This window comes from Saccostrea cucullata, unplaced genomic scaffold (assembly GCF_032062105.1).
Source record: "Saccostrea cucullata isolate Sc308-1 unplaced genomic scaffold, CSIRO_AGI_Scuc_v1 ctg795, whole genome shotgun sequence".
NCBI lineage: Eukaryota > Metazoa > Mollusca > Bivalvia > Ostreida > Ostreidae > Saccostrea > Saccostrea cuccullata.
The window spans coordinates 21,734-46,383 of record NW_026918012.1 but is presented as its reverse complement, the minus strand read 5'-3'; the positions used below and the strand labels follow the sequence as shown (position 1 = coordinate 46,383).

The 24,650-nt window shown below is 32.0% G+C and overlaps 3 protein-coding genes and 1 long non-coding RNA gene across 5 annotated transcripts; 2 read left to right on the top strand and 2 right to left on the bottom strand.

Moving 5' to 3' along the window:
* Positions 1-12,365: 12,365 nt before the first annotated feature.
* LOC134233234 (uncharacterized) lies at positions 12,366-14,169 on the top strand. Its single transcript, XM_062715248.1, has 4 exons — positions 12,366-12,574; positions 13,239-13,303; positions 13,400-13,546; positions 13,913-14,169. Exons 1-4 carry the CDS (start codon positions 12,366-12,368, stop codon positions 14,167-14,169), a joined length of 678 nt encoding a protein of 225 aa, XP_062571232.1.
* Positions 14,170-14,221: 52 nt separating this feature from the next.
* On the bottom strand, positions 14,222-15,794 carry LOC134232978 (putative nuclease HARBI1). 2 transcript variants are annotated; one of them, XM_062715001.1, is made up of 5 exons: positions 15,714-15,794; positions 15,223-15,334; positions 14,903-15,092; positions 14,472-14,676; positions 14,222-14,334 (listed from the first exon to the last, which is right to left on the bottom strand). In XM_062715001.1, the coding sequence occupies exons 1-4, from the start codon at positions 15,777-15,779 to the stop codon at positions 14,484-14,486; spliced, it is 561 nt and encodes a 186-aa protein (XP_062570985.1). In that variant the 5' UTR covers positions 15,780-15,794; the 3' UTR covers positions 14,222-14,334; positions 14,472-14,483. The 2 variants fall into 2 exon arrangements, with proteins under 2 accessions (XP_062570985.1, XP_062571053.1); XM_062715069.1 differs by having other exon boundaries at positions 14,476-14,676.
* Positions 15,795-17,310: 1,516 nt separating this feature from the next.
* Positions 17,311-20,241, bottom strand: LOC134232886 (uncharacterized). The gene is made up of 7 exons (XM_062714906.1): positions 20,107-20,241; positions 19,570-19,671; positions 19,269-19,482; positions 18,911-19,018; positions 18,772-18,835; positions 18,438-18,558; positions 17,311-18,281 (listed from the first exon to the last, which is right to left on the bottom strand). Exons 2-7 carry the CDS (start codon positions 19,663-19,665, stop codon positions 18,249-18,251), a joined length of 636 nt encoding a protein of 211 aa, XP_062570890.1. The 5' UTR covers positions 19,666-19,671; positions 20,107-20,241; the 3' UTR covers positions 17,311-18,248.
* A 113-nt stretch (positions 20,242-20,354) lies between these two features.
* On the top strand, positions 20,355-22,417 carry LOC134232820 (uncharacterized). Its single transcript, XR_009984867.1, has 4 exons — positions 20,355-20,709; positions 21,013-21,068; positions 21,217-21,354; positions 21,560-22,417. It is a non-coding gene; the product is annotated as an uncharacterized LOC134232820 (long non-coding RNA).
* Positions 22,418-24,650: the final 2,233 nt, after the last annotated feature.

Sequence of the window (24,650 nt, the reverse complement as noted above, 5' to 3'; positions counted from 1 at the left end):
TATTTTATGTTTTGTTTATTCTTTGATTATTAAACAACCAGATAATAATTTGAGGAGAGTAATTAAATCATCATCTTCGCTAGCCGGGGTTTTCTGTCCATTCCGCTCCCCAAACATTTATTTATGGGGAGCGGAGTGGACCGAAAACCCTTGGCTAGCGAAGATGTTAATTCACGTGCTTTTCAGCTGTTGATATTTAATTAAATTTATCATGACTTTATGGGTTTAGCATGGCCCGATCGCTGATGTTTTATTTGGCATCTGTTTTCTAAGTGAATGAAACCACTGCAAAAACTGCTCCCAAAGCAAACGCACATTCTCGAGCATTTCCGATAATAGCGGAAAAAGACCTCGAATGCATATGGTAGACGCCATGACAACCTTCCCTTTTCACTGTCTTTGAAATAATTGCTTGGGGACCTTTTATTTATGAAATATGGAGTTTAACTTTATTCAGTTCCATAGATGATGCGATTGCTCCCTTGGTTGACATTTGTAGGTTTTTTTTTTAATTCTGTTGTTTTCCGTTTCTTGTCTCTTGTTTCTCATTTCTCGTTTCGTGTTTTACACATACCCAATGTTTGCACAGCAAAAGGAAATGGATTTACAACTTCTTCAGATATCTTTAAACTTGTTTTTTAAAAAATCTGGTAAAGTGCGCTCTGTTAACAAATATCTCATGTACAACTTTTACGATACATACTTGATTAAACAGGGTCGATGTTTGATAGTGATTTTGGTTATCAAGTCTTATGATTGTTATTGTTAGCACTACACTCTAAGAATTGTGTAACGAATTGAAACACTTTTCTATACACATTTTTTGTTTTTAATTCCTAAATATGAAAAAATTTCTCAATACAAGGATTGTTACAACCCTCGAAAAGTTTGTGGACTAGCGCCATAAAATTTAAAACCGCTTAAGATACATCAATTAATCTTTCAACGTTTAGTAAGCATCATTTATATTATTATGTTCCCCAAACGAAGTTGGGAAACATACTGTTTTTAATCTGTTTCTTTTTATTATTAAGGTCTTCCGCTCAGGCGGAAGACCTTCTACTGATTCTGATGGTTGATTAAGGTCTTCCGTTTCCAACGGAAGACCTTCTCCTGATTCTGTTGGTAAAGATTATTATTCTTTTTTTTCTTCTACTTCCTAGACCGCAGCTTTGAGGCCTCATATCTCACTCATTTCTCAACGGATTTCTCTCAAATTTTCAGAGGTTATAGACGTTAATATACTCTATCAGAATGCTGACTAAAATTTCAAAAAGTCACTTCCGGTTTTGAGTTATTTCCCTTTAAACGAAAATTTATAGGCTTTCGTTTCCAAACAAAGGCTCAGAGACGGCTAAAGCTGGAGCAGAAATTCTACTGATTTTAGATAATGGAAGAATTGAAGTTGTGCACATCGGTTTTTGTTTTTCGATTTCTCTATTCAAAATGGCGCTATATAGGGGTCAAAAATTAGAACGCTTAAAAGAACCAAAAATTTCTCATATTTTGCTTTTTACCTTCTAAACTAAAAATATTTTGTTAAAATATATAGAACATAATTTGCGCAGAATTAGAAGATCTTCCAAAAGATATGTCGGAAATTGAGTATTGACCTGTATACATTAGTGAGGTCAACATAACCGCTCTTTGATTTTTACTTGAGTCCTAGATTTAAGATCAAGAAAATATGCCATTTGCGCTTATCGTAAGAATATTTCTATACACAAATATAAAGGTTTTCTTGAACATGATTTAAAAGTGTTGAATGTCGGATTCTATTCTTTGCCGAATGAATAAAATGTGCTGCGTTACCCGCGCTTTTCTCATCTGCTGAGGTATCTATGGACGAGTTCATCGGTTACACTGAAGGGTGACACAGGATGACCTATCGATGATTCTGCCAAATTTGATAGTGATTTTAATTGCACATGTACATAAATTAAAGTTAAATTCTACCCTTGTGAAGTCCATTATAGTCTCGTTATTTACAAAAATGGGGATATCAATACTGCAACTTGTTTTTGATTTGTACGGATGATTCTATTATTGGAAAGGTACACATGTAGTACGAGGATTTTTTAGACCCCATCTCCCCCTCCACTTTGATGTAATTGCAATCGTTACATGTATACATGCCTATATCAAGTTATCAAAGACCTATATATAATAAACAAATGCTAAGTATTTAAGTTTACTGTTTTATTCGAGTTGGCAGGTATTGTCCACAGTGGTCTACACAACAGTGGGGCAGCCGGCAAAATGGCATACCCCCAACATCAACATAAGTTGTGCCCTCCCTGACGGGAAAAGTAGCACGCTGGGTTGACCTCAATCGTGCTACGGACACATTTCAACACAAATTGTCTTTTAATTATATTATTTTGCTTTATATTTACATTATATAAGATATAATTTTCAAAGTCAACATCACATATATCAACATCAACCATCACATATATCAACATCAACCACAAAAAGTCAACAAAATCAACAGTTCAATGGTTAAATTGAAGGTGACGATTTCGCCAATACGACCACTGTGAAGTATAGTCTACTGTCTTTCCCCGAACTCCTTGAAATCATGGATAAATCGCCAAGTTGACACCTGTCACGCATGGTATTCGGTCAGAGATCATTCCAAAGGTCCTAGAATACGGAAATAGCGGGCAATTCTGATCAGCACCGTCAGTCTCCTTCAACGAAATCTCTAATACCTGAAAAGACAAAAACAAAACCCCACAGCAGAAAAAGATTCTCAATAACATTTCCATAACTTTAATAAATTGGCTATACCTAACCCATGTAAAACAATGTAAACGTAAATTAAACAAACAAAAGAAGAAAGAGTATATACTTAACACCTAGCTCAAGGGTTGAGGTGGGAGGGTATTTCATAATACAGAAAAATAAATCGGATACTTTCATCACCCACCTTTCACTTTCATTGATGCATAGAAAAGGGGAGATAACCCGTAAACCTAGTAACTACGTACTGACACTGCATGGATGGATAAATAAATTCCGGCTTATCTCATTTATTCAATTTTTCACAAAAAGGAGGTGAATGATGACATATAATTAAAGGATATAGAGCTTTGATAACGACGCATATTGTGAGATGAACTCAAATATGCGGTATTATCCAAGACCTATATATAATAAACAAATGCTAAGTATTTAAGTTTACTGTTTTATTCGAGTTGGCAGGTATTGTCCACAGTGGTCTACACAACAGTGGGGCAGCCGGCAAAATGGCATACCCCCAACATCAACATAAGTTGTGCCCTCCCTGACGGGAAAAGTAGCACGCTTGGTTGACCTCAATCGTGCTACGGACACATTTCAACACAAATTGTCTTTTAATTATATTATTTTGCTTTATATTTACATTATATAAGATATAATTTTCAAAGTCAACATCACATATATCAACATCAACCATCACATATATCAACATCAACCACAAAAAGTCAACAAAATCAACAGTTCAATGGTTAAATTGAAGGTGACGATTTCGCCACATGGGCACCGTAGGTGCCAACCGCCACCTGGTGGGGGTAGGCAACTTCAATTTAACCACCCACCATGGACTCCTAGCCTACTCAAAACCCTCAGCAACCCATCTATCGTGAACATCACTCTCTCTCATTTCCAACCCATTGTAGATTTATGCTGCATTAAAATAAATCTGGTTACCCTTCAAATTTACCGTGCTTTATCCCCCCCCCCTTTCCCTGATTTTATATCTTTCGAAGTTGTATTGCTTTGGGTCTATATTTCTATTACTAATATCCAGCTATTTTACTCAGTCAGAAAGAAAGAACTAACTGGACTAATGTCAGAAAATAAAGTAGAAAATATGTCTTATCTAGATTTATCCCCCCTTTTTTTATTTATTGGTTAATTCATTTGAATTTTATTTCTTGTTCATTTTTAGGTCATTTGAAAGAAAAATTTGTAATATACTTTCATGCAAAGATTACAAACAAGATGAATGAGATGAGCAGCTATACTCTCTACCCCCCCCCCCACCCCCCTTCAGCATGATTATGTTGTTCCTGTATTGTAGACAATAATTTTAAGTGTTCACATTCCCACTCTGTCAAGTGCAGAACATGTTTTGTGATATTTTGTAATGTTTCTTGCCAGTTCTGAAGAAATGAGCTTATCTAAGTACTACTTATTTTTTAATCCAAGCTCTTCCGAAGACCATGTAAAATTGATTAAATCTTGTATATACTATTTACCTTTGAAGCCAAGAAACACAATAGGGTACTTTGTATTTACCCCTAAGCATTTGTTAATGTAGATGGACTGCACAAGACATGTAAGGCACATATGACTAAAACCTTTATTCTAAATCCCTTTCCAGCTAATACTCTATCAAATAGGCATGATTTAACTACACCTTAAGCTTCCTACGTTGGGAATTTTGGGGAGGGACCCCCCCCCTTTCCTCCTGCAAAAATATGCTGTGGAATGGGTTATTAAAAATATAGACTTCAAAATTCTTTTTAAGGCTGTAAAAAATAGCTTTATGATAGAGAGCATGAAAATTAATATGCTAAGTTAGTGTAAACCTATCCTTTCTATAATACCCTAAAATGCTGTCGAAGTTTATCTAATCTTAGCACTATGAAACGTTAACTCCTACTCACTTGTGGATTTGTATTTGTATTCCCTAGCTAACCTGTATTTTACTCCAGCATGCTAGAGGTTCACGACGAGATACTTTTGACTTGGCTCCGAGGTACATAAGGAGCGTAGGGACGTTAACCGAGGCTCTTATACATGTAGGAGTAACCTGTATTTGTACCCATTAGCTGATGCATGGATGTAAACTACATGTACATATGCAATTATGCACCGACTAATGCATCTTAATCCCATATGAGATTAATGTGTAAACAGAAAATAATTCAGCTAACTGCTAACATGAGGGATAAACACATACCATATTACATGCGAATGGCAACTGGGTTTGAACTGATATTTTCAATGAAGAAATGCCCCTAAGATATGCATATGTGTCAGCTAACAGTAAGCGCCTACTATTAAAAAGAAAATATTGTAGGAAATGGATCAGATTATAATCTAGCCTGTGGTACAATATGTATCTAACCCCCCCCCCCCCACCCCCCCGAATTTGTATCTCTATGCTGTTAGGAAATCTCGCCTTATGCGGTTCTTTCATCTTATTTATTTATTTATTTTTAAATCTTATAATTCCACATGAATAAAACCAATTACCTAAACAATTTATCCTTTCTGAGTTTAAAATCTGTGAATATAGAATTTTAACTGAAGCAAGTTTTATCTGTGTGAAAATAGCAAATCTTTTGTATCTAATAACTTAGAGACACAGCAAAAACCAACACTGACAAAAATTTAAGCCCCATTTTAAACCTTATACTGGAAGTCTCATTATAACCCTCTTTATTTTATTTATTTATTGATTTATTTATTATTATGACCATTTATACAGCATATGCCATAAGGAAAATACATAGAAAGACCAGCACTGCGAACCTTATTCAAATGAGCCTGCATTGACTTTAGCACCTAAAGAACTCTGTAATTTGTCCCTCATCCCTTTCCGAAACTGAATTACTTGATTAAAACTGGTAAAAGTTCAGGGACTTGAAGTTGCATTTCCCATTTTGAGGTTCACTTTCCCTGATGAGAAAGATAACTCAAAGGAATAAATGTTAATTTACTAATAATTTTGACAAGATAAGCCTATAAATTATTATTTATTTTATAGTCTTTTATTTGTAGAATTATATTTAAATACCTTAAGATTTTCTTCTTGTATAAGTCTTAAAGAACATTGTCAGGAAATAAAAGCCCGTGCTGAAATTAATCTCTGTGTGAATTATCGACATTTGTGAAATAGTCTATATAATAAATTTAGTAAAATAAGTTTACCTGATTTTTTATGTTAACTTAAGATGGTACAAAACTTTTCATTTACTAAACACAACTATATAAAATACAAGGCCTTTATGCAGTTAAGGGGTGAGAAGCCATTAAATGTATGTGTCTTTATTGTGTTATCATGATATCATCAAACCTACTTAAATAAGGTACAGGCCCTGTTAGAAAAATTCATAATTATGTTCATATACACTGAAGACGGCTTCCAAATGAACAAACAGCCTGACCTTCATTTATTTCCTTTATTTATAACTTTAACCAAACCAACGAAAATGTCAACACAGAATTTATATGTGAAACAAGCCTTTGACCCCTCTTACTTAATCTGAACACTTATATATACATATATTAACTAGCAAAATAATAGCTAGACTTGCTAGATAATAGATATCTACATGTACTTAATTAAAATAAAATTCGGGGAATCCTATCTATATCAACTAGTGAACCATTGAGGCCCTAAATTACTATGCACACATTGTTATTGTTCTGGTTGAGTCTGAAGTTGTCCTCCTTGTCAAGCCCCCTAAGAGAAGAGATATCCGAATAGATGAGGATGCTGCTGGTCCTAATATAACTATTAATATGTAGATTTGACAGACAATGTACAATACAACTTGGGTGCATAGAACCTATGCCCCCAGCTTTTACAGCCTGAATTGTTCATTGCAATGCTTCCATCCAACTGAATTTTTTTTTTTTTTACTCAAAATCTATTTAGTCATCATTCGTATTTACTTACCTTGAGTTTTGTCATAGCATGTGTACATGTACAACTGCAAATATGTATAAACAAATACCCATCTTATTTCATGTTAAATTCATATACATAAAAATGCATAAATTGTAATATAACATTCAAAAGCACCACAATTTGTTCTTTATTTTACTTCGAATTATTTTATTTCACAATTGATTACTGCCTTTGTTGCAATTCCATACCTTTCATGCCTCTCTTTGGACCATTGTTAAAGTTGAATGGCCTTGATTGAAAATTTATATCCTTTAATTAGAGTTCTGTTCCTATGTGAATCAGGGTAAATAACATTTCTAAAGACATGATACAATAGCTTTATCAAACTTTAATTTATTCTCAATCTGTATGTTTTCTATTTATTCACTGTTTTAAGGAAAAGGTTTGTTTTTTTTTTAAATGTCACAAAATATTTTGAATAAACTGATAAATACAGCAAGCCCAAAGTTACAAAACCATACTCATATTGTAAGAATTATAACTACGTATATTCCCATTTCTAAACCCCCTAAAGATAGGCCAAGGGACCTACATGTAAGTATCTAAATATAGGCTACCATGTGTACGGATGTTTGACCAATGACCTTGAATAACATGGACAGAATAAAGTTGAAGTTCAAACCTATTTTTAGATTAGCTCATTTTATTTAAATAATATTTCCCTAAGTACGCTTTTCTTCATTCAAAATATACCGATGAAGTTGGTTATTATTACCATACTTGTATATCTTGTACCATGTGCCAGTGTTTAAAGTATGGACGGGAGGCAAATCCATCTGTTTCAATCCAATGAAATATTTGCCATCGAGCAATATCAATGTTGATAAGATAATCCATGTTAATTCTTTGACTGAAACTTAACTTTAAAAACTGGAAATTATGATAAAATATTTCATAATACAGAAAAATAAATCGGATACTTTCATCACGCACCTTTCACTTTCATTGATGCATAGAAAAGGGGAGATAACCCGTAAACCTAGTAACTACGTACTGACACTGCATGGATGGATAAATAAATTCCGGCTTATCTCATTTATTCAATTTTTCACAAAAAGGAGGTGAATGATGACATATAATTAAAGGATATAGAGCTTTGATAACGACGCATATTGTGAGATGAACTCAAATATGCGGTATTATTCTAATTGCTTTATATCAGAAAAATTTGCGAAGTTGTTTAAATTAGCAAATACAAATAAACATGGCAAATGCGCACAATAAATTGTAAGTGGAAGTGACGTTTCCAATACTCATGAAAATCGAAAATTAAATGAAGCAACTTTGAGTTTTGCTTGAATTGATACATAACTTATAAGACCTGGGGCCCGTTTTACAAAAGGTCGTAAGTCGTAGACTTGGTCGTACGACCGAACTTACGACATAGGACCGTTTTACAAAGATTTGAGACTTGCGAGTTACGACGAAATTCGGTCGTAAGTCTACGACCACTCGGGGGCTGTCGCAAGTCCTAAGTTTCGCCTCAAAGTGTTCTATAAGTCGTTGTTACTATGGTAAATAAAAACATTGATAATGGGTGCTTTTCTTTTACTTGATGTTGTTAAAATGCACAAAAAGAGAGGTTAGAGAGGGTATTTCGGGACAGAAATTTCCATTGGACTATTTGTCCGATGCCGAGTTAATCGAGGTACCGATTGCCGAGACAATACCCCCACGACATCATAGATATAATGCGGAGTTCTGTAGAAAGACCAACAAGAAAAAAGTCATGCTGTTCCCACAGAAATACAAGTACATACCTTTATTATCATCGATGCATTTTATTGTCCATTCATTCATTACACTGAGCCACAAAACGTACGTCATTTCCTGATTATGTCGTCATAAGTTTGTGTGTATGCCGCAAAGGCAGGGATCAAACAATTTATAAGCGACAGGTGCGTGTGAAATATATCACTCCGAGGTTAAGCCGAGAGACATTTCTCATATATACCACTGGTGTTCAGTTTTAGTACATGTACAAAGGTACATACGATCAACTTATGAAACATTTCATTTTATTTTATTTTATTTTATCATCAATGTCGCCTGAATATTTTTTTTTAATCCATTTTCGCAAAATTAAAAAAAAAACTGTCTTGGAGAAAAAGAATATATATAATTTACATAGATATAGATATACATAGGTCGGTATGATTTTATTTAAATCAATTTTATATATTAAAAAAATATGTACAATATCTTTTTCTACCCCTCCCTCAAGAAAAAAATAATTCAAGAATTTTTAAAATTAATTTTATGAAATAATTCAAATAATAACAATTTTCGAAATGTCTTCTCATTAATCAAATTTAATTTGTTAATGACTCCCAAAAACGTTACAATTTGGAAATGTACCTATTATAGAAGGATTTATTAATGATAAAACTAAAATCCAATGGGAGGGGCCGGTGCATTTTTTTCTTTTAATTTTTATGGGGAAAAAATACATAGTTCTTCTTATCTATTCCTATTTATAAGCAACTGCGAAGTGATCAATCTTACAAAATTCTTAATCCGTAATCCAGTACAATCATGTAGATGTAAAATCGACGAGAAAAAAATATTTGTAACTTCATACGTAATGCATTTAATATGAAAAAAATATGTGCGACTATATATTTGTTTACTTTTTCACATGTGATTTTTGTTTTGGTCAAATAAAATAAATAAATAAATACTAGTATAAGGCATGAAATATCTCCAAAACTTCCCCCAAGACTGGAGCTTTTTTTCTCTGTCGTCAAAAATAGCAAGAATTTTCTTTTTATTTTATGAATGGGATCAACCACGCAATAAACAAGGACAGAGATCTCTTCTTGTCGCCAATTTACTTTTTTAAAAGACATTTTGGATAAAAATTGTTTGTGCGTCATCGCGCAGTAGTTGGCGCGGTATCTAAGTTATTTTTACCTTTACGCGTTAGAGAGTTCCTTTACGACTTGCGATGAAAGTTACGATTTAGGAGTTATGACTTGCGATTACGACGCGTTTCGTAAAACGGTCCTACGATTTGTCGTAAGATCGGAAAATTTAAGACTTACGACTTACGATTTACGACTTTTTGTAAAACGGGCCCCTGTTTACTCTTACGATTTCGCCGTATTTTGTACGGATTTTTAGTCCAGAATTCATCTCATCTTTTGCTATCATGAAAATACGGATATAAGAAATAAACACTTGTTTGGAATTGAGAAATTTGTTTTCGTTATGATCTATCTCAGTTTCACGCTTTTTAATCGTTAAAAAGATTTCGAACACAGTTATGTCAACTTGACTTGTGTTATGAAATGATCATGACCATGTTATCAAACCATGTTTTAGTATTTAGAAAAGCAGTTGTTCTCCATTTATATATGTAATATTGATTGAATGTGAAGTCTTGCTGGCAAATACCAAATCTCACGGACAGTCTAATCAAAAATGCTGAGAGACAATGATATAGGTAAACAGGTCTGCTTATAATTGTATTGTACCGAATGTATTTCTACTAGATACTGTTAGAAAGTGGAATGCAATTAAAATTAACATAACGGAGGCAACTTCTGTAAAACTTCTGTGAAAAGTTTTTAAAAATGCTTGTCAAGCAATATTGTAAAACCTCCAAGTATTTTTCTTTTGGTAAGAGATTTTGGAATATTATTCACACAAGGTTAAGACATGACTGTATTTTCAAATTCTGACCTATTTCGCTGTAATTTAATTGACAGTCCGAATTGCTCATGTTGATAAATAGAGGATTCCTATCATTTGTTTTTTGTTTGTAGAAAATATGCAACAGCAAGACTTTCTCTAATGAATAATTTATTATCATTCAACAATTTGTACATTATAGATGTCCATCTAATGTTATGGGGTGTTGATTCATTCTCTGATCAACAGAATGTAGAAATTTTTAAAGTTATTCATACCTTTTTAAAAGAGTGTGGTCGATTCTCTGAAAAATCTTAATTTCTTGTATATATAGTATTGTGTTCTGGTATCAAGAGTTTACTGTCTTTGACACTACTAATTGTTACTGAAAATAATTGTTCTTTATTTTGGCAATATTATAAAATTTTGTATAAGGAGAAGACTATCTAAGTTGTGTAGAACATGTGTCTTATCCTTTTGACTTTAATTGTCAATAAAATATGTTCAATTCAATGTATTTCTTTTATTTCCTCGAATTAAAAGAATATCACTTTGACACGATATTACGGGTACATGATTGTAACTAAGTACATGCTGTTTTACACGGAGGAGCCCCCAAAATATATATATTCCGAGCTTTCAGAATACGATGGAAAAAAAATGAATAATTAGACATTTTTTAACAAATGCATTGTAGTTGCATACAAATATTCCAAGCCATTCTTTCGTGTTTATTGGACTAAAAGAGATTAACAAATTTCCTCTCATCGCGATACGTAACCCCCTTCCCTCAAATGATATGTTTTCCTTCAGAGTCGAAAATGTCAATTGGTTTGTTTGTTCAGGTACGTACATGTCAGGACTGGTGTTGAAATCCATGATTAATCCATATCCTATTATAATGTTAACCAATAGTCATACGTGACATTTTTTTTTATTCGCAGGTAGTCAAATAAATGAAAAAAAAGATTAGTATGCGTCACTAAACTTTCCTATATATAAACGTTTTGATTTCTAAAACTTGTACCGATTAGAGTGTTCAATCGAGCATGTACTACATGTATTAGTTTCTTTGGGTAATGGGAGGTACCATTTTTTGCTGCATTTAATTTTGCATTGCATTTCCGACACTTAATAATTTCAACACTGTAACATTCAAGACATTATTTTCATTCTGGATTTTACACAATATTTCAAGCAATTTAAGGTTAACAAAGAAGATGGAATCATTATTTTAATAGAATATATTTGGTTAAAGTATCACATGTGAACTTGTGATGAAAATTCATTAAACGAAAGTCAAGCAATAAAAAGTTAAAGTTTGTATTTTGAAAAAATAAATCAAATCAATTCACAGAAAACAAAGACAGGTTGTAAAGCTCACACACCGACACACACACAAACGTTTTGGTTACTCGGAATAGTCTAGAGTAAAACTATATTTTCTTGATGACGGAATGTCCAGGCCCCGCCGTCACCAAAATTCCTCAACCTCACCCTCAATACTCAACTCAAACCCCTTGAGGTTTCCCTAACTGAGGATTTCCTCAATTCACTGTCACCAAACAGACTGAGTATCACCTCAATAGAGGTGATTTTTTTTTCCTCAACTCAGTTGAGGTGTTACATCAATAGATAGTTTTCGATAGGCCTGAATTTAGCGAAAGTTACCTCCCGTTGGCCGCCATATTGGAGGTCGACTCAGTGATTTTCCCTCATTGTCTTACCAAGTTTAAGAAAATATAGCAGAAATATTTGGTGGAAAATCTTTATCAAATAATTTTTTTTAAATAAAGGAGGCTTCCAAAAATTTATATACTTCAGAAAAATAATGATTTCTAATTCAAAATAGCAAATATAAAAATTTTAATTGGTTGAACAATGAAGGAATATGAGCATTTGGACCTCCAGTATGGCGGCCAACGGGAAGTAACTCTTGGTCAATCGAAAACTATCTATAACATCGCGCACTTTCGCGGAATTTTTACGTAATGATTTTACGCAATAAATATCTGTCGTCTGTGTGTTATTTTGTATGAAAATGGCTGAGAAAGACATACTTGGGCTGATATCAGGGGGTAAAAGGAAACGGGTGGCTCATTGGACCAGCGAGGAGGAGATAACTTTAATTGAAGAGGTTTTAAAATTCGAACAACAACTATTTGGAAAGATGAAAGGGGCGGGGGTTAAAGGGAAACATGGAAAGGTAAAAGAAGAAACTTGGAGGTCCATCACTGACACACTGAATTTGTTAGTACTGTTATATCAATCTGAATTCACTTACTTTTTGTTTTGACCATGACCAGACGATTCTCGCTGTGATCTCCCTTTCTAGGTGTAAACACAAATTTTATCCCAGTATATTCCAGTCCTAAATTAATACGGACAATGTTTTCTGTCGTAACTGTAAATGCCCACAGTTAATCATAATTCCTCTGTTAATTTAATAAAATCTCATCTTAAACAGCATCACATATGTTGGTTACATCGTTATGTCGTGTATTATATACCATTTGGTCATAAACGACGAAAGCGGGTGGGGGCTCAAATATAGGTACAAACCACTTCAGACCGCGGCTTCAGACATTAATAATATTGGAGATTAAAGAAATTCATTTTAAAATAAAAAAATCAAGTCCCAAATGGGGGGAAATAATTTGACCATCCTACAGATTTTTTTAAAAATAGGATACAAGAAAACAAATATAAATGACTACAAAAATTTTTTTTTTAACAAACAAAACAAAAATATAACTATTTTAATAAACAAAATATAATTATGTTTAAGTATATTCTATGTGATTATCCACTATTATATTTAAAAGAAAATGTTACACTTTTAAAATGAGATGTCAAATTTGTCAAACACAAATTAGAATTTATCAATGTTTTGTTTTTAATTTCATTTATACAGACAATTTAAAAACGACAGAACATCTGACTCCATCTACAAAAAGTATGACAACATCAAACAGAGAGGTAAAATGTTATTACTTTTTTTTTTTTAGAGTTGAGCAAAGTATTTTTGGGAAATATTTTTCAATGAGAAATGTTTCAAATCGCCATCAATTGTAGCAAAAGAGAAAATTTATGACATACGCAGGCCCAAGACTGGGGGAGGTCCACCATCAGCGCCCCTCACTCAGGCAGAGGAGGCATTGTACCAGGCAATGGATACTCGACCCAACATTGTTGGCCTGGTGGGAAGCATTGATACCGATGGTAATTTAAACAATGTCACTTATTTCAGAGGTAGAACTTTGCCAGAGTAAAATTCTCCTTCTCTAGTAGAGTTAAGATTAAAAAAATGTCATATTTTGGGACCACGGAAACCTTTAAACATTTAATATACATGTACATTGTAATTATAGAACCAATAACATCTGTCCAAACACAAGCGTTAGCAGCAGTTGTTGAATGAACCGGTGATGCTTCAACATCCTCGAAGAGCTCCGGTTTAAGTTTATCATTTAGTACAAATTCAGGTAAGATACCTATCATTTTAAAAATATATTAACATTAATCTTTGACAAGATGGTACATACGCAAGTACAGTGTATATATTTGCATTTATATTTTTTTTGAAAGATGTACGACCTAAGGAAAAGAAGAGGAAGATGGTACCACGAGAGATCTTGGATGATCTAGAGATAAAAAATAGTAAACTTGAAAATGAGAAGCTGACACAACAAATAAACAAGCTTGTTCAAGAACAAAAGAAATTAGCCTTAGAGGAGAAAAAATTGCAAACGGAGATTGAAATGCTTGAGATTAAAAAATCATATTTATTGTGTAAATTAAGTTCTGAATTTCCAGAATTCATCATAAACCCTGTTTGTCAATGACTTACTACTTTTGAGAGGCTCTGAATAGATCACAAACTCTTGAATTGGGATCAGTAAATGTGAAATATTTATTTTTTAAACTATAAATAAACGTATGTACTTCAGTATATCAAATGAAATTCTGAAACATATGTCACTATAAACCGTCAACCACTTGAAAATGACCTGAAATAGACAAAAAATGTTATATAAATAATTGTCATTGATTGAATCAATGTATAGTTGTATACATACATGTAAGTTGTGTGGTCTTCGGCATTATGAATTCAAAAATATGCAAGTGTTTATGAATATGTGCATACCTACATGTAGCTCTACCCGAAATACGTCTGTGCGATATAGTCTCGCAAGTGACTTCCCTCTGGAGAATTGCACACAACTTGGTGGGACGTCGGGTCAAATGCATCCTCTTGCTGGTCCAATCTATCTATCACATCACCAGTTCGAATCCCATTATGAAGGATGACGCAAGCGACAACGTATGCTACTGCCTGTTCAGGGGCCGTTCTGTAAAAAAAATCAAATTAGATTTGAATTTTAAGTTAATTAGATGTATTTTGATTGTGATAGTCCCCAAGAGATGGCTGTCAGTATTTTTAGTTGGAGCCAATATGAAACATTTAGACGGTTTATCTGTTAAAAAATTATAGAGGGTATTATTTACTGAATATAGCAAAATATGTTTTTTTAGAAGTTGCATGTATTTCATCTAAATAATGCAAAGCTTCTTTACCTCAGAGTTCCTTGAAGACAGGAAAACCTCCGTTTCAGAATTCCAAAACTTTGCTCAATAAGAACTCTGGTTCGACACAGAGATGCATTAAATCGTTGGTGAGCGTTTGTCTGCGGGTTGAGGTATGGTGTCATTAAATTGCGTGGACAGGGGTATCCAGAATCGCCCAACAAAATGCCATTGTGTTCACCTAAACGTACAAGAGTTTCTTAATTGAATTTCTAGAATAATAACCTTCAACATTTAAAATTTATTTCTCTTCTCCATCGATAAACAAATGTATCAATATTTTTTAGTAAAATATAAATAAAGTTGTTTACCTCTTTCGAATTGTCGACAAAGGAAGGATTCCCGCCAAATCCTGCTATCATGGACACTACCGGGCCAGCTGGCACACACACTCGTGAATTGGAAGTTGGCATCACAAACCATCTATTTGAAATCAAAATGAAGCCCTAACTTTTTAAGATGGCTGATAAATTGCATATAATGCTGCAAAGTTAAAGAATTTAAATAAAAATAATATTGATATGTAGTCTCGTAGCATCAGAAGGGGTGTGGGAGGCAACTTTTTGTTGCAGTATAGTCAGCTAAATATGATTTAGTAATTAGGAGTTCAAACGACTTTTAAAATAAAATTCTGCTTATCAAGTCCTTTTTTCAGGGGAATAGATTTTTTCATTGGCTGCCCCTTTCAAATGCGACGCTCATATCACTGATGTTTTGATTAAATAATCTATAACTTCAACATTGGAAGCATTTGATCTGAGATAAAACAACAAAGAAAATAAAGAAGAAATATAATACTGACCTGTACATTCAAAGAATGGAATCCCTTTCTTTTCACAAAATCCGGTTCATTTTCAGTTGGAGCCATAATTCTAATGAATGTTCCATCTACGCATCCCAGTGTGTTCGGGAATCCTGTGTAAATTTATTATACAATGTTTAATGTTTAAGTTTTTATTTATTGTCTAGCTTACAATGTGTGGTAAGAATAGTACATATATATATATATATAGATATGACATCCCTTTAAATAAACATAGTCATAAGCAGAGGTGGGATCTTGTAAAGGCTAGGGGAGGGGGGCAGTTTGAGGTCGGGGTAGAGACCCATCGCCATACACAAAAAATGATTTATTAAATCTTTTAAATCGTGCAGGGGGAGGGGGTCAAATAGAGTTCCCTTGTTTCGATGAATTATGACAAATGAAGTAAATATATTCTGAAAGTCCAGGAAAAAAATTGTGACAATTTTTATAGAAAATTGACAATTTTTTCGTAATATCTAAAAATTAACATCATATACCCCCACTTTTGATGTTATTTACTGAATATTAAAGATAACTTTGACCTATCAGCTTAAATTCAGCAAAAGTTTAAGACTTTGAAAATTTTTTCTTGCTTATCAAATTTTTAATGCCAGAAAAATCACATTTTGTGAGTCCAGGAAGGTCAAATAGTTGATTATGCATATCAACTTTTTCTTAGTCACAATTTTAAAGTGTCTTTATAAAAAAAGACGTATAGTTTATCTTGTTCCATGCTTTATTTGGATAAGAATATTAGAGGGAAAACGTTGAAGATGTAATTTTTTATAAAGACATAAATTTCAGTGCAAAAAGGTCATATTTAATGCACTGTAGCGCCAAAAGAACATATTGACCCACATATTTTGATTTGATTTTTAAATAAGCTACGTGTTTAGAAAATAAAAATATACTTGACAAAAAAAGTTTAAGACTTTAAATATCAGGATCAAACGTCGTTAAATAGAGATGCACCAAATTTATAGTCTCTCGCTGCTCCGCCTACTCATCAAATTCCATTTTTTCGCCGTTATCGGAATTCTTAACGGAACATAATTTATTAAACGATCTCAGTTTTTCTGATCAGTATCAGAATTCTGACAAACTTGCACAACATGTAGTCACAATAAAACTGAAATATTATAAACCAAAATTGAATTGTTTTCACCCTCATTATCGGTCCACCGTACATTTGAACTTTGTTGTTTCATATTTTAAATATCTTATTTCGTGACTGGGATGGTACCCCTACCATTGGCATATTTATAGACCATTGAAGATACAAATTTAAATATTTCTGATATATTTTCAGCTTTTATAATTCTTGGTGTTTGTCAAAATTATTTGCGAATTTTCACCAAAAAACGTTCATTAGAAGAAAGAAAAATATAAACAGTGTCTCAATAATTTCCGAACAGCCCTCGTATATCATAATTTATCCTTTGCTTTGTGTGTACCTAATCCTCAATGCCACAATAATTATTTTGTTTAGTATACACAACTGATTATTCACCAACTTGAATTTAACATTTATTTGAATATTATTTTGTAGGTGTAACAGCATGTATTTTCAATATTGTTGAGAATATTACTTTTACTCGATTATTAAATGTTTTAATAAATGCATGAAAATTCGTCAACATTTTTTAGAACATAAAAAAAGATGAGAAAATTAAATTTTTTAAGGATAATTAGACAAGTTGAAGCGAAATTATAATCATGCATATGTCTATCGACCTGAAGTATCATCGCTACGTCATTTTAATGTTAAATCAGCCGGAGATTTTTTTTTCGCATTTCAACAATATCGTTTACTTTTCTTTCTCTGTTACATCACATATACATTTCAGAAATCATAATTTAATGTCTTTCGTTCAAACGATTTCTTAGATATATGCTGTCGCTACTCTAGCGTAAATTTCTTGTCATACATAATCTACACTTAAAATCATACACTTTATAGCTACTGATTAATGCACCGCAGATCTACATCTACTTATTCAGTCAAGTAATAAGTGACGGTCATTCAGAGCTTAAAAATATTTTATTAGAGTGAACCCTTAGAAGATTTGTTAAGTGTATGAGATAATGTTTGCATAAAACAAGTGATCAATTAGTTATCCTCACGTAAGCATTAAAAGAAATATATCATAGCAATTAATTCCCAGATATCTGAATAGAAATTAACTCTACAAAATAAATGAAATTTGAAACATTCATATCATTTACATTTGTTGGATGACGATATATTTCCAAATCATAATAAACAGAAAGGAAATATTTATATAGAGAAATATGTCCATAATACAGAAAAATTTATGCATCAAACTATTTAAAAACAGCCTGTAGAAAAATGTTCATCAATGCTTTATGACAATAGTGATTTATAATACTTAATTAATGGAAAAAAAACATGCAATATGTTGAATTCAAGAAAATGACGATGAAAATACGCAGGAACCACATACTACGATTCCACATTTGTTCATTACTGTCTCTATTTGATGTATTGATATTGATGATCAGAAGTCTCATTCAATCACATAAGGCTTCTTCAATTGAACTGTCCTGTAATAAATAAAAAGCATTTTATTTAGAACAATTTTCAAGGGGTTCTATTTTTTAAAATTATTTTTGGAAAACCATGTATACTATTTCTTTTTTTTGATAATTGTATATAGATATTTATGAACAGGTACATGTTATTGTGTTTTATTTCATTACCTTAGATGGTTTCATGTTAGAAGCTTTTGAACAATAGAGAAATACGGAAAAGGAACATAAAAACACCAGGCCAAGAATCCCAAACACTAACAAAATGGAGTATGTGCCACCAGGATTGCTCCTAAAATTATGAACATTAAGAGATGTGACGTAATTGTATCATTGTTTTGGTTAGTAAAAAGAGAGGTAATAGAATTTCTAAGTCGTTAAATACATTCAAAATGACCTATTTGTAGCATTCTTACATGTATGTGAAATGCTTCATGCACTTAATTGAAGAATATTTGGCTTGCACTAATTAAACCCTGAAAGATACATATAAAGGTACACTTACTTATGCGTTTTTTCCTTTGAATATTTTCTCTTCGTATATGTTGAATGAGGAAAACACTCTTGATCTATTGAATGCAAAGTAAGACCATTAATGTCAATCCTTCTCAATGAAATCATCACTAATAGTCAAAAGATCTTACATTCGAACAATGTAGACGAATCATACAGGAATGGGCAATTTTTACAATTCTTTGTATGGAGTTCCTGAATAAGACCTCCCCCAAGGTTGAACTCTGCACATACTCTCCCTTATAAAGCAATGGAAAAGAAACAAATTTAAAACAATATTCATTGTTTACTGTATTTTGTATCTTGATTGTTGTGAAATGTATCACTTGACAATTATTGTAGTTTAGCATTTTCTTTCAATCTTTTTCTTTACAGGAAAGGATTAGTAAAGTACGATTCCATTTCACAATTGAAACTTGAACTTTATTGCACAACTAATGTAAAATCGAGACTAATTCTTTTCTTATTTTCAAAATACATGTATTTTACCTAAGATGCAGACCATAGGTGCACAAAGTTCAACAAGTTCCCCCCTTTCGTTCATAAGGCAGTGATACTTGAATTTAGCAGCTTCAGTACAATTCTGGTTTATTTTTTCACAGGCTAATAATCTTTCTCTTTCCTCCTTCTCTTCTTTGTTGACTGGACAGGATTTCACTGTTTTAATCGTGGGACATGTTGCTAGACAAGCTGTTGGCATCTTCTATTAATCATTACATTAATTTTCAATAGCTAGTTAACTCATTGCTCTTGCTTGAAATGTAAGCTTTTCACTTAAGTATATACATACATATAGGCTTCCGGAGTAAATTATGGGTAAGAAGACTGAAACAATGATGCATAGGGACAAATACATCTTATGTTGAGCTTTCGCAACAGTCGTCATGGTTATCTGTCAAGAGTACATGTACCACAATGTTAAATAGTTAAATCTTTAACGCAGGGGTTTGTTTAGAAGATCAAATGGTCATAATATTATAATACATTTTACTTTTTCAGAAATAGGGAATGTGCCTTGACAGAAAGTACTATGAAAGGCTTTGCAAGAGATGCTTTTGAATTTGACAAAATAGAAAAAAAAATAACGAAAGTATTTATTCTCATTGTAATCAAATGTTGAATCATGTTTTTCTCCGAATATGCATTTTCAAAAACGTATTTATTTTGATTGTTGTATTGATTAACGCCATGCTATTTTTATACGGCAAAACGAAAGTGGTAAGATATATATAAATAATTTATTTTTATTGCGTAGTCTTTTTATCAAATGCTATATGTAATATATATTTTTTGATATGAAAGACATGAGATTAAGTTAAATACTTACATATTCCAACTTTTGAACAGTTGTTCATGCTTGATTTTGGGTATTCAAAGTTTTGTTTTAACTGGTTCCCCTGCTAATTGTGTTTGTTGACACACGTAAGCCTACAGGTCTGTTTAAAATTCAGTATTGTTTATTTATATTCATAACATCTGGTTAAGTGGTATCACAATGAGATCTCCTGAACAGTTAGTGGAATAAAATATTGTATCTCTATGCAAGTGTTTATATTGTACATTTTAAACTCTAACACTGGAATAGGAATTTCTTTAAGCACTAGTACAGTATAACACACTGTATTTCAAGTTTACACGTATATATGCTCGTACATGTAGATGGAATTGGTGTCAGGATTAAAAGATATAAACTATATATAATGTATATTACTTATTGTAATGAAGTTCATCAAAGCGGCCATATCCTGTTATAATTAAAAAGTAATTGGTTTTGCCACGGAAGTGTAAATATCATTCAGATGAAATTAGTGACTTATTTAGCAATTTAGAATTTAAATTTCATTTTTGATTATAATTCTTTGAACACAGAAGCTATTTCCATCATTATGTCAACTGAAAGGATCCCAAAGATTGGCCCCTGTAACGGAAGGTATTTTTAATTTATATTAGATAATTGTATTTGAAAATATTTTGTTTTAATTTATAGTTCTGGGGCAATTTTATCTTGCGTTTTTTTTTTGTTCTGAGTCTACTTTCAGTCACTTTTGTTTATTTGTGTCTTTTGTATTGTGTTCATGATAAGCTTTTTTATTTGGATAGTTTTAATTATTTTAAAAAAATTTATTATCTTTCTTTTATTGCTATTAATTTGATTCTGTTTTGAGTTTTCGCATGTAAAAGCTAACTTTATGCAATGAATAAATTTTCAACCTTATCCTATATTTTGTTTAAGACCCTATGGCTGTTGTCGTGGAACTTCTTGGAACGCCTCTCTTAAGAAATGCACAGGTGAAAAAAATCTTTTTAAAATAATTTTCTCCATTTGAATTTCTTAAATATTAATAATTCATTAATATTATGTAAATATCTTAATTAGCGACTTTTCATATCGCTCTGTAACCAACTTTGTATTTTTCTGAGATGAATATTTGAACAGAATGTAGACCAGGATATTTCGGTTTACACTGTGAGATGCCCTGTGAATATCCATATTATGGACCATTTTGTCTTAAGAAATGTTTCTGCACAGAATCCAAATGCAATGTTTCATTTTGATGTTCACATCATTTCTCTGGTAAATGTGTACTACCATCTAGTACTATATAAAGCATAAAGACAAATACATGAAATTTAAAAAAAATGTACTTTTTAAAAGATATTCCTTAGTGTTCGAAAATATTAGTTTATCAGTTTTTGTGAACCACCATTTAGGTTGCATTTTTAGTTTAAATCCCCCCTATATTTTGTTTTAACAAATATTCTCTTCTACTATTTCACAGAAACCGTTTCAATGACCACCACGAATGGGATGATAGCTACAGAGGACAATATTTCTTTCAAATCCACAAGTATGGATATTTTTGAATCAGTTTCAAACAACGACAGTAATAACATTCACGTCCCTACTTTAATTCTAATTGGTATATGTACATCCTTCCTTGTTTTTTGTACAATTTTACTGATATTGATGATTGTTAGAAAGTATAAAAAGCACAAATCAAACACAACTAACACAAGTGCCTGTCTTTATCAGAGCTCAGTCAATCAATCGGAATCAAGTTATACGTATCAGCGATTGCATTCAACTAATATATTTTCCGGTGTTTCAAATGTGACAATAACCTACGAAAAGTCATTAAAAACTTATTCAATTAAACTTCAGTCTGAAAACGAGGGAGAAATTGCCACCAATGAAAATCTGGACAGCTATTACGATCAATCGGAAGAAATTAACGACAACAGGCACATACTAAGCTCTGAAACAGACGGCGATAGATCGGTATATAACATTGCAGAAGAAATTGAAGAAACAGAATTTAATTGATGGCATGAAGAAAAAAAAACTGTTCAATAGGTATACCCTTGTGAGTAAAATATAACAATACACATTGATGGTAGAGAAAAAGAGTCTAGAAACATCAGAGGTGGGGTGAGGTGGGGAAGATGACTAAGCGTTTCTTATCAGTCATTTAATACCTTGTGAGCGCATTCGTTTTCTTGATTTGATATACCGAGAAATCTATCAGTAAATAGATTTCTTTAATCTATCTATATTCTTCTTTTTTTTTTACTACGAAAACAGTATTTGTTTCCATTTTAACTTTTTTCAAATTGTTTCTTTGCTGTGTTTTGTACAAATGTAGCAACCTTCAACGTTTTGATTTTGCTATTGTAATAAAACATTTTATGATTAAATCTATAGTCTTTGATTTGCTGGAATCCAACATGAATTTTATGAAAGGGTGCGGAAAAGGGGTTGTCCGCCCCTTTCCAATATATTTCTTGTGAAATTCAGTTTTATTTTAGTTTTATATAAACAGTTCATTGAACTCCAACCTTTCTCCAATAATAATGATAATAATATCGATAATAATAATGAGTATTGGAGTTTGAGAGATCTCCAATTTTTGTGTTAAAAATATTTTGAAATGTAAATTATTTTTCCACACAATTTTTCCATCCCTCCTTTTCATAGATACAACGATACTTTTAATGCGTCTGACATTAATTAAGAAAAGAAACACATTTCTATTCTTTTCGCTTTATGTTTCATCCTCGCATACCAAATGTATAGATTCAACACGTACGTTGTGGTTACACCCCCACCATATTTCACTCGAAATCTTTGTGCTTGCTTTTCTCATTTAGAAGCAGCAATAAATTAAAAAAAAAAGCTTTCAAAAATATATATGAAAAAGAAACCATTCAGATGTCACCTCAAATGCACGTGTTAGAAGTTTTTATCGTAGACAACATTTAGCTTAATGTCACTGATTTTGAGATAAGAAAAACAATTAAGTTTTGCATTTTTTTTCTCAAAGAGGTCGCTACAGTTAGCCACGAATATTTAATAAAATATGTCATGTGTTTAACGTCTACTTGTTGACTCGCTTGCGAGGATGATTATGCTTTTGCTAGAACTTCAAAGAGAATGTAAGGAATGAAAGTTACATGAATTGTTAAATGTGTTCGTTTAATCTATATACACTGTAATCTTGATATGTTGACATCATATTAATAACATTCATTTAATTTTTTGAAATTTTTATTTACTGATTGTAAAATCGATTATGAAATTTACACGGTTTTTGCTTGTAACGATGATGTATAGGACACGATTTTGTGAAAAACGTGTGAATACCCATATTATGGAAAAATATGTATGAGTAAGTGTCTGAGTAAAATGTATTTGCAATTTTTCTACAGATTGACAGAGGAAATTGCTAAGACCTCTCTTTGAAACTTTACTTTTTTAAAGCCAAATATTTCACCGAACTAATCTCGAGGAAATTCTGTTCAGCTTATAACTTTTTGTTATACAAAAAGATATACTATTTTTCAAAATGATATATACATTTAAGGAATTAATTTAATAGCTACCCATTTTATATGGTATTAACTGGGTTGGGGCAGTTTACGCTTTATAAACCGCGAAGCGGTTTATAAAAAAGCGTAAACTGTTCCAACCCAGTTTATACCGTATAAAATGGGTAGCTATTAAATTCATTGCTTATAATTTAATTTTCATTCATTTTATGTAAGAAAAAAGAGGATTGTTCCAACAAAATGACTTCAATTTGTACAAACTTTGAATGTAACGTCAGGCGGATTAATACGTTTTTGACGCAAGTCATTGTGACGTAGGCAACCCATTTAATACAATATAAAATAATTTTTTATCCAATCAAATACAGCGTTACAACCAGAATTAAATTATTCTGAATTATAATGTACTATAATGACAGTTACTTGATTGAGTTCCTCTTATAGTGATAAAATTATTCTAAAAAAATTATTTAAAAAATTGTAAGAAATGAAAGCAAAAAGTCTCTACTTTAATCTGATATATGGAATGGGAAAGATGGTGGTAGTCAAATAAGTCATTTCAATAGATGTTGGCTTTGTATCTATTTTCAAAGCAAATTAATTGAAAAACTGCTTATGTTAAATAAAATATTAACACCGTATATAAAATTATTTCTTAATTGAAAATCCCCCTTCATATTTTTAACATGTAGTGATCTTATTCTGCGTGTTTTTATTGGTTCATTTTTAATCGTTTCATTTTGCAGCATGGTTCATTTTAACTGTTTTCCGAGTTTGGTAAAAAATGGAGACTACACTTTGAAGGCACTATATCTTAAGACTCATAAATACAGGATTAACCAGTATAAGAGTAAGAAAGACTTTTATCTGATGAAAGCTTAAAACGGGGTTAAAGCATGTAGACATGTAGTTACTGTTTCATCACCTCTCAATTTGGAGTCACATTAGGTATGCAAATGGTTATTAGAGATTTTTTTTGTTGGTAAATTCAATGTTATTCTCATTTACATTTCTTATTATGCCGTAAAATCTATGAAAGAAATT